Source organism: Hyperolius riggenbachi, chromosome 2 (assembly GCF_040937935.1).
Source record: "Hyperolius riggenbachi isolate aHypRig1 chromosome 2, aHypRig1.pri, whole genome shotgun sequence".
Taxonomy (NCBI): Eukaryota; Metazoa; Chordata; class Amphibia; order Anura; family Hyperoliidae; genus Hyperolius; species Hyperolius riggenbachi.
In genome coordinates this window covers 124,175,412-124,188,763 of record NC_090647.1, presented here as the reverse complement: position 1 = coordinate 124,188,763, position 13,352 = coordinate 124,175,412, and the positions used below count along the sequence as shown (strand labels likewise).

The following is a 13,352-nucleotide window of genomic DNA, read 5'->3' as shown; positions in this document are numbered from 1 at the left end:
ACTGAGCCTTCCCTGTGAAAGAATGTAAAACCCCTCAGCCCATCCGGAAGGTGATCAGTTTAAATGGCCATGTATATAGTGACTACCGCTTAAACTGGAATATTTAAAAGATTGCAAAATGTAGCAAATTGTGTCTAGTATAAAGCAGCCCTAAGGCATACAACTACTGCCCACATGCCCTCAGGCCTCTCCCCACACTGGAAAAAAACTGTTTAACTTAGTTGGCAGGTAGATAGGAGGAAAAGGATGTTTCCTGTAGTGCCAATCTGCACATATACTGTTGAGGAACTTCAACCCAGGATTGAACTTCATTCCGATCAGTAGCTGATACCCACTTTCCCCGAGTGCTGTAATAAGAGCGCAGGAGATTTGGGCGCAGCCGGCGCCACCATAGGCCGTAATAGGAATTACGGCTATAGCGGCGCACAGTGAGCAACTTCTGCGCCATCAGAAGACGGAGCTAAAGTTACGTTTCAAAACACTGTAATTCAGCCTCCAGCAATCGATGTAAGTCGAATTACATCATTCCCACTATCCACGTGGACCTGGAAGGGGAATAGTATTTAACACCGCCAGCACTTGTGCAGCAGAAGGATAAGCCATATATCAGCTGTATCATGCACACAAGTCTCCCAGCAGTGATTTTATACGTATGCCACTTTCCCACCAGAAATCGTAACCTTTTCTCTTGTGGTGAAAGCCCTCCCACAGTGTGATGTCATAACCATGGTCCCAACAGTTTGCTGTCTGTGAACCTCGCTGCACTGTGGGAAATGATGGCTTTTTCCAACTGCCAAGCAAACAATATCTCTCTATGCATAGGATTTTCAGTAACAAACATTCCACACAGATCACCTGGATGTCGCCACCCTTGATACATTTCAGAATGTAAATCAGGGAGAGGAAAGATTTCTCTTTAAGTTAATGCCCGTATCGCTGTGCCTGCTCACTAAGCGATGCCACTTTGGCTTAATGCGCAGGCAAGGTTGTACTCGCGCAGATGCAGTATGGCCATGCTTGTACACAAACAATGGGGAACTCAGCTCCACGTTCCGGCAACTTCTTGTTGGATATGTTCCAGGGGTTCTTGCATGGAAACGGTGGGGGCCTGGAGGACATGGCAACTATCTTAGGTAAAGATCTAATTTTTTTTAATACAGCCTCGGGTTCACGTTAAAGTTCGCCCTTAATTTCTCTGAAACTATTTATGTATGAAAATGCTATGATTCTCTATGATTTTCCCCTCTTCTTTGATCAGGAACTTTGTTTTCACACTTCTGCTTTTACAAAGGGCCCTGAAGCCAGTAACATATTTTAAATGTAAGTTCTATATTTTCCTCAGTAGAAGAAGCCTCTGAATAGTCCAGAGGCATTTTGGACCCTCTTCGAGCCCACCAATCTAGTACTAGGTACCTCTTAGCATATCCAATGAGTGCTTGTCAGATATGTTCCCGTTTGTGTATGAGCACAACCATACTGCACGTGCGCAAGTGCGGTCCGTGTATGGCCAGTATCAGGAAGCTGCTTGTGCATGGCTGTTTCCTTTGTGCACAACCGGCTTTGTGCTACTGAGCAATGCTCGTGCATGTGCAACTGTGAGTAAAGAGGGTGACCGGACCCTAAAAAGAAAAAGCACAGAGACAACGGGAGTCCCAATAGTGAAATATGTCACATAAAGGAAAGTGATATAAATCGAAGGAGATTGGTACTCACTAGGGGAGGTTGCAAGTGGGGAAACCAACCACTACAAGCAGGTGGAAATGTATAAACCCGACTCCACTCGGGTGCCCAGGGAGTACTGGATGTGGTTGTGCTCTTAGTGTATAACAAACAGTGGTTCTGATGGTGGCTGGGCCCCAGAAGGCCAAGGTACAACCCCTCCAAAAGTCTATGCCTCAGGTCAATTATAGGGCCAAAGGGTGCTTTAAGCCAAGACAGAAGCACCTATGTGCATGCGCAACACAGTTGTGCTCCTACACAGACAGATATGCACCCATGAAGAGGTTCTTGGGAAGAGTGAGAAGAACTTGGGAAACCTCTGGAGCTTGAAGAGAAAGTTTAACGAAAAATAGAAGTGTGTGCGTGTGTGGGTGTGTGTTGGGGTGGGAAGATATGAATTCAGTGTGAAGATAAAAAATAAAAATAGAAGAGAGATCAAGAAATTGTTGATATTGGCATGTAATTCGTTTGTGTTGTTTGGTCCAAAATCAGCCTGCACGTCATCATCTTTACTACTGGCAGACAAGAAAAAAAAAACTAGACAGCAACAACTGCCATTATCTATACCCACACCCCATAACAATGCTATGTGATAAAAGGTTTTTTTTTTAATAGATATACACATACACAGACGGAGATACTGGTTGCCTGGCAGTTGGAAACAGCAGTTATTTCCCACAATGCAATGAGATGCACAGATAGGAAACTGTCATGACCGTGGTAATGACATAACACTGTGAGAGGGGTTTCACCACAATATCAGCTATACAGACGTCCCCCATGATCTATTTGAAAAAACGTTAAGATTTCTCATGGGAAAGGGGGTATCAGCTACTGACTGGGATGGCATTCAATGCTCCCGCCTTAGGTATAATTTTGATTTTTTTCACTCCTCACAGGTTTGCTTTAACGTAAACCAAAGGAGAACTTAAAAAAATAAAAATACTTACCTTGGTAGAGTGAATCCCCTGAATCCTCCAGTCTTCCTGCACCCTCCTTACCCCTAAGGCTGCTGTTTGGGACCCTATGGAAGTTTGCTGTCACGCTCCTCTTCCTGCACAAGTGTGGCTTTACTGTACCCACTTCAGTATGGCCGTGTCAGCACAATAAGCCAGAGCAGCTCAAGCGGCTTCGACTTACTGTGCAGGCGCAGACGTACTCAAGCAGGTGCAGTACGACGGTGCTCATGCATGAAGAGGAGCGCAGTCGCAATCTTTTTATGGAAATGTTCTGTAGCTCTGGTTACGGCAATGGTGAGAACCAGGAGGACATGGCAAACCTCCGCAGGATGCATAGGCTTCCCTCTTCTTAGGCAAGTATCTGTTTTTTTTCTTTTATTTTACCTCGGGTACACTTTGAAGATTCTTTTTCTCCATCCTGGGTTAACCTCTATATTAATCTAATGAAACTAACCTGCCAATCAACGCTCATCTCAAAACTCTCCCGTTAGCTGTAATGAAGCTATTTTGTGTCTCTAAAGTTGTAAACCAACCATGTAATTCTGGTCTTGGCATGAAGGTAGAACGCCTAATTTTTAACTGATGAACATGTAGAGATATTTTATATTTAACTGGCTAAAAACTCTAAATATATCGATTTCAGATTAAAAATGTTGAAATGTAAGACACTATGCAGATAGAAAACACAAAAAGAAGTAAAAACTAAGAGAACATGTTAAAAATCACATATATCATTGAGTCTCAGCAATGTTCCTAAAGCACCTACACAAAAAAAAGGTAACATTGTCTCATGAACGTCTACATCGAAAGTGTAAAGGTGTTCGTGATGGACGGCATCGTAAAAAGAAACCATTCCATCAACACAATTCAAATAGATCCCAATCTTTTCTGGGCGTTCCTGGGGATTTAGGCAGATATCTGGACTAGTAAAAGCAACGTAGCGATCTGTATACATACCAAGCAAACCTATTGCCCATATTCCATCATGAGGGCTGATTCTAAACTTCCCTTTTCTTTGCACAGACTGGCTGGCAACTCCCACAGTCCAATATATTCCTCCACCCACATCCACTTCCCAATAATGTCTCCCTGATCGAAATCCAGTGGTGGCAAAAACACAAGGTTTAGAGTCAAACCTCTCAGGACAAGGAGAGGGATGTGCAGGATCCTCTGTGTATCTGATGGATTTTTGGTTGTAGGCAACTACAATATTCTTATTGGCCGTTTTAGGATCAAAGGATAAAGAAACTAAAAAAAAATGAAAAAACAAACACAAAATTAAGAATTCATGTGACGTATAAGAAAGCCATCATTTGGAAGTAATATAGTACTCTTACCAGCTATGCTCTTTAGAAGCTCCATTGTAGGACATAACCAATCTTGGCTGCGTGATTTGGACTGTGAACCTTCAGGAGGTCTAAAAGGCAAGCAAAGCATCCATTTAACCCAAATTAATTATTAAAAAGAAAAAAACAAAGTGAAAAAAATTACAAAAAAAAAAACCTAAAAAGAAAACCCCCCAAAAAATAAATTTGCTGCTAAAAAAGCAGTGCTGTTTACACAAAAACACACTTTTTCGATAATTCAATAGCAACCCTTAACCAGTTAGAGCAGACTTTCTCAACCAGGGTTCCTTGAGTACTCTGCAGGGGTTCCTTGGCATTTTACCCCATTGTGGGGGTTGGGGGAAGTATGATAGATAGAGAGCACACTATAATAAGGGGTACTGTAAAAAGAAGCATTGCATCCAAGATAACAATGAGCAGATTAATAAAGAGCACTAGAATATGGAGACCTCAATTCACTAAGCTTATCTCTTGTCTTTAATAACGTTTCTGAGCTGTTTCTAGTGTTATCACCACGGTGATAAGGCATGTAGTAAAGTTAACTCTTCTGTCTTTAAAGGAACACTATAAAAGAAATCATTTTTGTGCTAACATTAGTAATGGATGTAAAAGCATTTTAAAGCGGAATATAACCCTGCATTTCAACTTTGCTCTAAAACATTATTTACAGTATATTATATGCAACCAGCATTTTTTTTACTAGACCAGCATTGGAAGGGTTAAACAGGGCTTTAAAGTTCCTGGAGATTTCTGTAGAAGAAGCTCAGATAGTTACATTTTGTTTACATAAATGTATCTAAGTGTTGAATGTGACTCACTCTCTCTGACTGAGCTGGAGGACAGCCAAAGAGTGTAACATTCAACACTTAGATACATTTATGTAAACAAAATGTAACTATCTGAGCTTATGCGTCTGCAGAAATCTCCAGGAACTTTAAAGCCCTGTGTAACCCTTCCAATGCTGGTGTAATAAAAAAAAATGCTGGTTGCATATAATATACTGTAAATAATGTTTTAGAGCAAAGTTGAAATGCAGGGTTATATTCCGCTTTAAATAAAGGACTCAGCATGTATTTGTGTTATATAATGCCTTTTACATCCCAGGTACCTGTACGTCAGTATTCCCTGAAGAAATTGACGGAGGAACAGTCCACCTTCATAGGAGATGGCGCTGATGTAAAATCTGAGCGGCACAGTGTATATCCTGGCTCCACCCTCTCTCCCAACACGCAGTTAGGTTTGAGGAACGAGAGACAACCTCTCTCGCTCCTATTATGCTGCCCACCCCCTCCTCAATGCGAGTTTTAATTCAGGTGGCTGCTGCAGAAATTGCTATTATTCCCGGCAATAGTATGTAAGAGGAGGGAGAGCTATCTTCCTTCTCTCGCTCCTGCACTGTACCTTCTATGTGCACACTGAGTCTGCCCTGTCATTGGGTGTTTTCGGTTGATATGCAAAAGCAAACTAATGCAAAGGAGGGCAGAAGTGTCCCATTCTGCAACGCATTGTCTGTACTAAAACATGTTCAAATTGCTCTGCAGAATGGAATGTTTCTGCTCCTCTTTGCCTAGTTTGCTATTCCGTAGCAACCGCATACCTCCAATGACGTGGCGGACACAGTGTGTTCAGAGAAATTTATGACAGGAGCGAGAGAAGAGGGGAGAAGCTCTCCGCTCCTGTTACATCCTATTGATGGGCATATTAGCAGAAATACAGAGGACAGGAGGGCGAGAAGGGGAGAGAAGCTCTCGGCTCCTGTTACATCCTATTGGCAGGCGTATTAGCAAGAGTTACAACGTGTGAGTGTGTGTGGGGGGAAGCACATTTTTACCCACAGCGTCGGCACCTACAAAAGTGGACTATTCCTTTGTCCGCTGCTTTCTATAGAAAACTGTAAAACAGGTTCTTGAAAAATATATGTAGAGTCCTTTATTTATAATGCTTTTACATCCATTACCAATGTTGCCACAAAAATACATTCTTCAATAGAGTTCCTTTAAGCTAAGGAGAGATCTCTAAAGTTAACATTTTAATCCTTAAAATAACTACAGAATTCTAAAGTTAAAGACAGGCTGTAAATTAACTGCAAGCTTATTTAGTGAATTAACACTGAAAATACCATCCATGTGTGGTGGTAACTTTTCTCTTGCCTTATTATCACCAGCATGATCTTAGTGAATTGAGGCCATTATAATGAAGGCCACTGTAATAGGGGGTAGTAAACAGTCACACAGCTTTTAAAGACCATGCCTTCAGTCCAGCAAAATAAATTCAGGGGTTCCTTGAGATCCAAAAAGTATGTGCAGGGTTCCGCCAGGGTAAAAAGGTTGAGAAATGCTGAGTTAGAGGCAAGTTTAAATACCTTTTCTACTAAATTTGAGTATAATTCAAAATTCAACATTTTTACCTGAGAAAACAGGTAAAACTGTCTGACCACACTTTTAAGCTGAACTGAAATAAAACAAAAAACATAGTTTTACTTACCTGGGGCTTCTGCCAGCCCCATGCAGCCTTCCTATCCGGTACCGGTCCCCCACGGTCCTCCGTTCTCCACCCGCCAGCTACTTTCAGGTCGGTCGACTCGGCAACCGTGACTGCGCATCCCGGGCCATGCGTATTTTTCTTCGCAATAGTGTCTTGGGCTATTAGTGCAGGACACTATTTCAGGCGGGAATGCGTTGAAAGATACGCGTGCACACGACAGTACCGAAACTAGCTGGCGGCGGGAAAACGGAGGATGGTGGAGGACCGGCATGGGACAGGAAGGCTTCAATGGGCTGGAAGAAGCCCTGGGTAAGTGAAACACAGTTTTGTTTTGTTTTTTAATTTCAGTTCTGCTTTAAACCAAGAATGCCTTTATTCTGCCACAGGCCGGTCGAAGGCTGATTGGACAAAATGTGTAGGTGGGCGGAGCTTGGATGGCACGGTTGGTACGAGCCTCGGAAACCTTTGCTGATCCCTGCTTAGCAACAGGTTGTAAGTGGGTAGATCGCGGACATTGCCGCAGACACCTACAGGCACCATTTTTTTTATTTATAGTATTCATAAAGCGCCGACATCTTATGCATCGCTGGTTAAAAGTGCTGCAGGGGGCCATAGCCCTTATGGAGATTCCATCTCACTGGATGGCTGGATTCACAGCAAGCAAGGAGGCAGCCTCAGCGACATGAGCGGCGAGACACAAACAATGCATAGGCCGCCGAGCTGAAGCAATACTAACTGCAGGCATTATCTGGTGATGTAGCCACTCTGTATGCATTAGCACTAGAAGAGGAATGACTGCGTATCTGCATGTGTGCTCCCACTTCTGCAGCTATTTTGACTGGGCTACCTGCTATTTCGCATTACTGATGTAACCAGCGATTGATCTGCTTAGAGAATCTTTTTGTTTGTCCTCGAGGATGGAAGTGAATACTGCCACTAAGAGCAGGGATCTACTGATAGTTGCCTTTATGGGAGGACTGACATTTTATGATATTGAACTGTTCCTTAGAACAGGCCCCTTTTTCTCTACATTTTTCATATGAGCTGTGCAGCTGCTATGTGAGATCTTGATGTGTGAGGTGGCCACCTGTGTTCAATTTGAGGATATCTGGAGGGTTGTGTAAATAAGAGGCCCACCTCCAGTCAGTCCAGCTATTTTCATGTTAGGAACTCCTGTGTGTATTTCTTCAATGAAGCTAATACCATGTTTTGCACTCTGAGCTGCCTTGTGTCTACAGTTACCTCTCCTCGTTCCTGGCAGCCATCTTCCGGTTTCCCGTGTAGCTCTGTACTCGTCACTAAATGTCCAGGCTTCACTGCGGTCAGATGACAACAAAGCCTGATCCTCTAGCAGTGAGTACAGAGCTGCAAATACAGTGAGATGGCTGCCAGGAATGAGGAAAGCTATAGATACAATGCTCACTGCATCGCATGTAAGGGGGGAGACTAGGCGGAGACATTAGGAGTTTAGTTTATAATCGGGTGACACATTATTAGGTTTGAGGGGCTTGGTTTACTGGCATCTCCCTGGCTAGTATTGCGGAGTAGGAAGTGTGGTCCGCACAATACCAGGTGAAGATAAAAATGCTTTATTCAATCAGGCATAAGTCATGCTAAAAGCCAAACACCACATACTGACATGTTTCGGACATAACACTGTCCTTAATCATGGCATAGCATCCTATGCTATGATTAAGGAGGGTGTTATGTCCGAAATATGTGAGCATGTGGTGTTTGGATTTTAGCATAACTTATGCCTCATTGAACATTTTTATCTTCACCTGGTATTGTGTGGACCACACTTCTTACTCCTTGACATTGTGGGCCTAAACAACCTGGATCCTGCACTATTGGGTAGAGTGAGGTTCCGAGCAGAATACCACTTCCGTCTACTGGCTAGTATTGCCAAGCAGCAGTTAGGGACATCAACTGTTTATAAGGTTGTCTATAAAGCACTGCAGAATGTGTGTAAGTACTATGTAAATAAAATCATCGGTATTCAAAAAACACATGTTTTGGGGCTGTTTAACAGTACGCCTAAAGCAATTTTAAGGCCACTCAGCTGTGATTTAATAAAATATATAAAAGATCCTCCGCTTAATGGAGGTTTGTAAATTTTGTGCTGAGATCCCTTTAAAAAACAAGTCAGATACTTACCTCAGAAGGTGGAAGTCTCTATATGGTCAGTGTGTATGTTGTGTGCAAACAGAGTCATTTAAACACAAAATTTACCATCTAGGCTAGGGGATTGAGGGTGGGTTTGTTAACTCCTTAGCGGTAACCCAGAGTCAGGCTCGAGGTGGAAAAAGGAAGCTAGCGGCATTTATCCCTAGCCTGACTTGAGGTAGCTGCTGGAAAATATAGGGAGACACAGCAGCGTGTTTCTAACTCGCAACCCCTGGGATTTCGATTCCTCTGGTGAGAACACCGCTTGTCGCCATGGTGACAGACAGCAATCTCACTACAACAATTTCATACAGAGTGTTGCACACCATACAGGATTGTGAGGTGCAGGACCAGTATGGCAGTCATGTCCATTCAATCAACCAACATAATGTTTCAAGGCCACGGTGGGTCCCCTTTATCAAGGCATAAACAGAATGGTAACAACTACAGGGTCACTCAACCCTCACTACAAGGTTACAGCGCCACCTGGAGCATGGAGGGAGATTTGTACCACTTTTAGACCCTAAAATCCAGAAATTATCATAGTACCAGGGAGGTTAATAAAGATGTGCCGTGATAACAAAGGAGTAAAGGGGAAAAGACAAGGTGTAACTTTACGGAGGCCATTCCTGGCAAATTTATGATAGGATCCCCTTCATTCACAGTATCTAGAAGTGTGAGGCAGACAAGAAAGGGTCTGCAGTAAGTAATTCTGACAATAGTGGCTTTCCAGTGCTGATCTGCATGGCCGTCTCTGGAAGCTAACAGGGGAGCCTTGTATCAGAATGAAGGAGTGTCGAAGGTTTGGGCCAGTCCCCGTGCCACACTCCACCTCCCACCTGCAGTGGTCATTGACAGAGGAGCATCTTCAGGCATTCCTCACCATATATGTACAGTTATGCACTTCATTATACAAGTGAGGGTGAGGTGCTCTGACACCTTAAAGCACAGAGGCAGCTGGAGCCCAACAGCGTAATATGTGAACAAATGTGGCGAAAAGGTGCAAGAAAATGATACTCACAAAGGAAGGCCGCAAACAGGGCAAACAACCAGGTAAGCAAGTGGAGATTCAAAACCCCGTCTCCACTCGGGTATGCCCAACAATTAGGGAGCGGTCGTGCTCTATGAAAAATATGGAACTGACTATGGTGAGGTCACAGTGTTCCACAGGTCCCACCACACAGGGAGGTCAGATGACTGCACAAAGGGGGAAGGGGCATCCAAGGAGGAATAACACTTAACTAATAACTAGAAATAAACAGGAGGGTTATTTCTAGACGACACTGGATTAAATAATAAGGTAGATTATTATTATGCACTGGCAAGGAGTTTCGTGGTTCTATGTCCACTTCCTCAAGCCAATTGAAGTGCCGGTATCTGCAGTATAGCCAAGCCTGGAGCGCCTCTGACCTTGCCTATAATGCAGTGTCATCTAGAGTTATGCCACTTCTTTCATTCTAATTTTTGTTGTTTTTAACTAAGTTTTATACCTCCTTGGGGACCTCTTCCCCTGTTGTGCACTACATTAAGCAAATATAGCAATGCCCCCTTTCCCCTCTTGCTTATAAGCTACGACTTTGCAAAACATACACCTCAAATCATGTGTAGACTCTGTTATGGCTCAAGGTTAAAATAAAGGAATGACTAGAAAGTTTAACACTGCCTGGTGTGTCAAAGCTCCACTACAGACACTAATGTTTTCCTAAATCTATGTAGGCACTCAGTTAGAGAGTTTGTTTAAGTCCATGCATGAGCTCACTAATAAGCCAAAGTCAGATCACTTTTTTAAAGCACCTTGGGCCCAGTGCATGAAGCAGCAGTAAAATTGCTCTGCGTGTTACTGGGGTAAGGTGTGCAGTGTTCTCCCCATTATTCTTTTCCAGCCGGGTGGCATGAAATAGTAGCCGGGTGGGCCAATAAGAGAGAATGCAGAGCCGATGCTTCTCTGCACAACTCTACTTACAGAATAGGAGGAAGTGAGCCAATGGCAGCTGGGTGCTCACCAAAACTAGCCGGTGGAGCACCCGGCTAAAAGAGCCTGGGCAGAACACTGGTGTGCGTTTCTAAGGTAACATGCTGCATAACACATGTTGCGCTAATAGGGTAATGCTCGCTACTCCCCTGCGGTTAGTACTGGTAAGATTGCTGTGCGTTGCCTGCCTATGGCAATTTTACCGCAGCTTCATGCATCAGGCCCCTTGTCAAAAGCTGTCTGCTTCCTGCCACATATCCTGTGCTTGCTATAAGCTGAAGACTTGTCAGAGAGAGTGAGCCTTCAACCTACCAATCCAAGCAGCAGCCCAACCCCCAGAATGTCTGATCACTTTGGTCATGTGATCAAAACTTTTAAGACATGACTTTAACTGAACTTCACACAAAAGGGAAACATTGGAGAACCCAGCCTGTATGAATGTATGACCAATTCTGATATAGTACACTTCTAATATAGTTAACTACTAGGCTAGGTCCCTTTGAAGTCTACAATAAGAGGATTTTTCGTTAATAGCATTAAAGAGACTCCGTAACAAAAATTGCATCCCATTTTTTATCATCCTACAAGTTCCAAAAGCCATTCTAATGTGTTCTGGCTTACTGCAGCACTTTGTACTATCACAGTCTCTGTAATAAATCAACTTATCTCTCTCTTGTCAGACTTGTCAGCCTGTGTCTGGAAGGCTGCCAAGTTCTTCAGTGTTGTGGTTCTGCTATGAACTCCCCCTTCCAGGCCTCTCTATGCACACTGCCTGTGTGTTATTTAGATTAGAGCAGCTTCTCTCTTCTCTCTTATCTTTTACAAGCTGGATAAATCGTCCTCTGAGCTGGCTGGGCTTTTACATAGTGAGGAATTAGACAAGGGCAAAGCTGTTTGCAGGAAGAAAAGAGCAGCCTGAAACTTCAGCGCATGAGAGATGCAGGGGGAAAGAAACACACAAATGATCTCTTGAGATTCAAAAGGAAGGCTGTATACAGCCTGCTTGTGTATGGATGTATTTTCTATGTGTGGACATACTGTACATCAACCTACTTCCTGTTTTGGTGGCCATTTTGTTTGTTTATAAACAAACTTTTTAAAACAGTTTTTAACCACTTTTAATGCGGCGGGGAGCAGTGAAATTGTGACAGAGGGTAATAGGAGATGTCCCCTAACACACTGGTATGTTTACTTTTGTGTGATTTTAACAATACAGATTCTCTTTAAACAGCATTAAATTGTTATTTTGCCATCTAATAACTTTTGAAAACAAAAAACACAAAAAACAACAAAAAGCAGGATAAGCTACAAAATGATATTTCATACAGAGTTTAATTAAAACAAAAAATGTAAGTAATGCTTACAGCCGTTGTAATCTTACTTCGCGTCACCATATTACACAACAACGTGTAATAAAAAGGAGATGCAAATGAAGACCTTACATAAGTAACACGTACAAATTATGAAAAAGGAAGAAAAGATGATTCAACCAAATTCATCTTTGAAAACTAAGAGAAGGAAAATTTGGGGGAATAGTACTGTTTTAAAGAGTAGGAGTTAAGACAGAGAAAAAAAAGCACTTGTTAGATTTACCGGTAATGGTGTTTCTTGACATCCAGTGGGACTCCATAGGAGCGTAGTGCATCGCCTCCTCCTGAGGAAAGACTAAAAACAAGGATGTTATAAAAGACTTCTCTGCCCCTTCATCCTCAGTTCTTACAAACGTAAGTGTAAAACCGAGACAAGAGAGCGACCAACACCAAAACACCTGAAACAAATCCACTCCCTACAAAATATATCTCTAGAATTGTGGGTAGGATAGGATAGGAAAGGGTGGTATGAGCTTTAACCTGAACATGCATGGGTATAACCTTTTTAACTTCATATGCTAAAGCTATAGTCTGACAAATCCATATGGCTATTGTCTGATTTGAGGCTAACCCCTCTGTTCTTCCCAGAAAACAATACAAACAACTGGCTTGTTTTCCTCAACTCTCTAGTTCTGTCAAGATAAGTGAGCATTGCTCTTCTAACATCTAAACAGCAAAACTCTTCTTCCTTCTTGCAAGAAGGATTAGCGCAGATTGAAGGCAGGATGATATTCTGAGATCTGTGGAAATCCGATAGCACAGAAGTTATTTGGATCCAATCTAAAAATTACTCTGTCAGGAAAAAACGAAAGTAATGGATGTTTGACTAATAGAGCTTGAAGATCACCCAACGTCTTCGCTGACATGATCGCAACTAGCAGTACTAGCTTAAAGGGATACTGTATATACTCGCATATTAGCCGACCCGCATATGAGCCGCCCCCCAACTTTTACCTGAAAAACCAGGGAAAAATGATTGACCCCCATATAAGCCGGGGGTAGGAAATGCTGGCCGCCTTATTCCCCTAGTGTGTCCCAGTATAACTAGTAAAGTGCCCAGTATGGGTAGGTAGTGCCCCAGTATAGCTAGTATAGTACCCAGTATAGCTAGTATAGTGCCCCAGTTTAGCTAGTATAGTGCTCAGTATAGCTAGTATAGTGCTCAGTATAGCTAGTATAGTGCTCAGTATAGCTAGTATAGCTAGTAAAGTGCCCCAGTTTACCTAGTACAGTGCTCAGTATAGCTAGTATAGTGCTCAGTATAGCTAGTATAGTGCCCCAGTTTAGCTAGTATAGTGCTCAGTATAGCTAGTATAGTGCTCAGTATAGCTAGTAT

General features: G+C 42.7%; 1 protein-coding gene across 3 annotated transcripts in view; it reads right to left on the bottom strand.

Annotated features, from left to right (window-relative positions):
• Positions 1–777: 777 nt before the first annotated feature.
• LOC137545751 (E3 ubiquitin-protein ligase TRIM39-like) overlaps positions 778–13,352 on the bottom strand; it is a 33,719-nt gene continuing 21,144 nt past the window's right edge. For all 3 annotated transcript variants that reach the window (XM_068267331.1, XM_068267334.1, XM_068267332.1), the window contains exons 6-8: positions 12,240–12,311; positions 4,016–4,095; positions 778–3,926 (exon numbers count right to left, since the gene is read on the bottom strand). In XM_068267331.1, the coding sequence (XP_068123432.1) occupies positions 3,394–3,926; positions 4,016–4,095; positions 12,240–12,311 (685 nt within the window). In that variant the 3' untranslated portion in view covers positions 778–3,393. The remainder of the gene's footprint in view (positions 3,927–4,015; positions 4,096–12,239; positions 12,312–13,352) is intronic.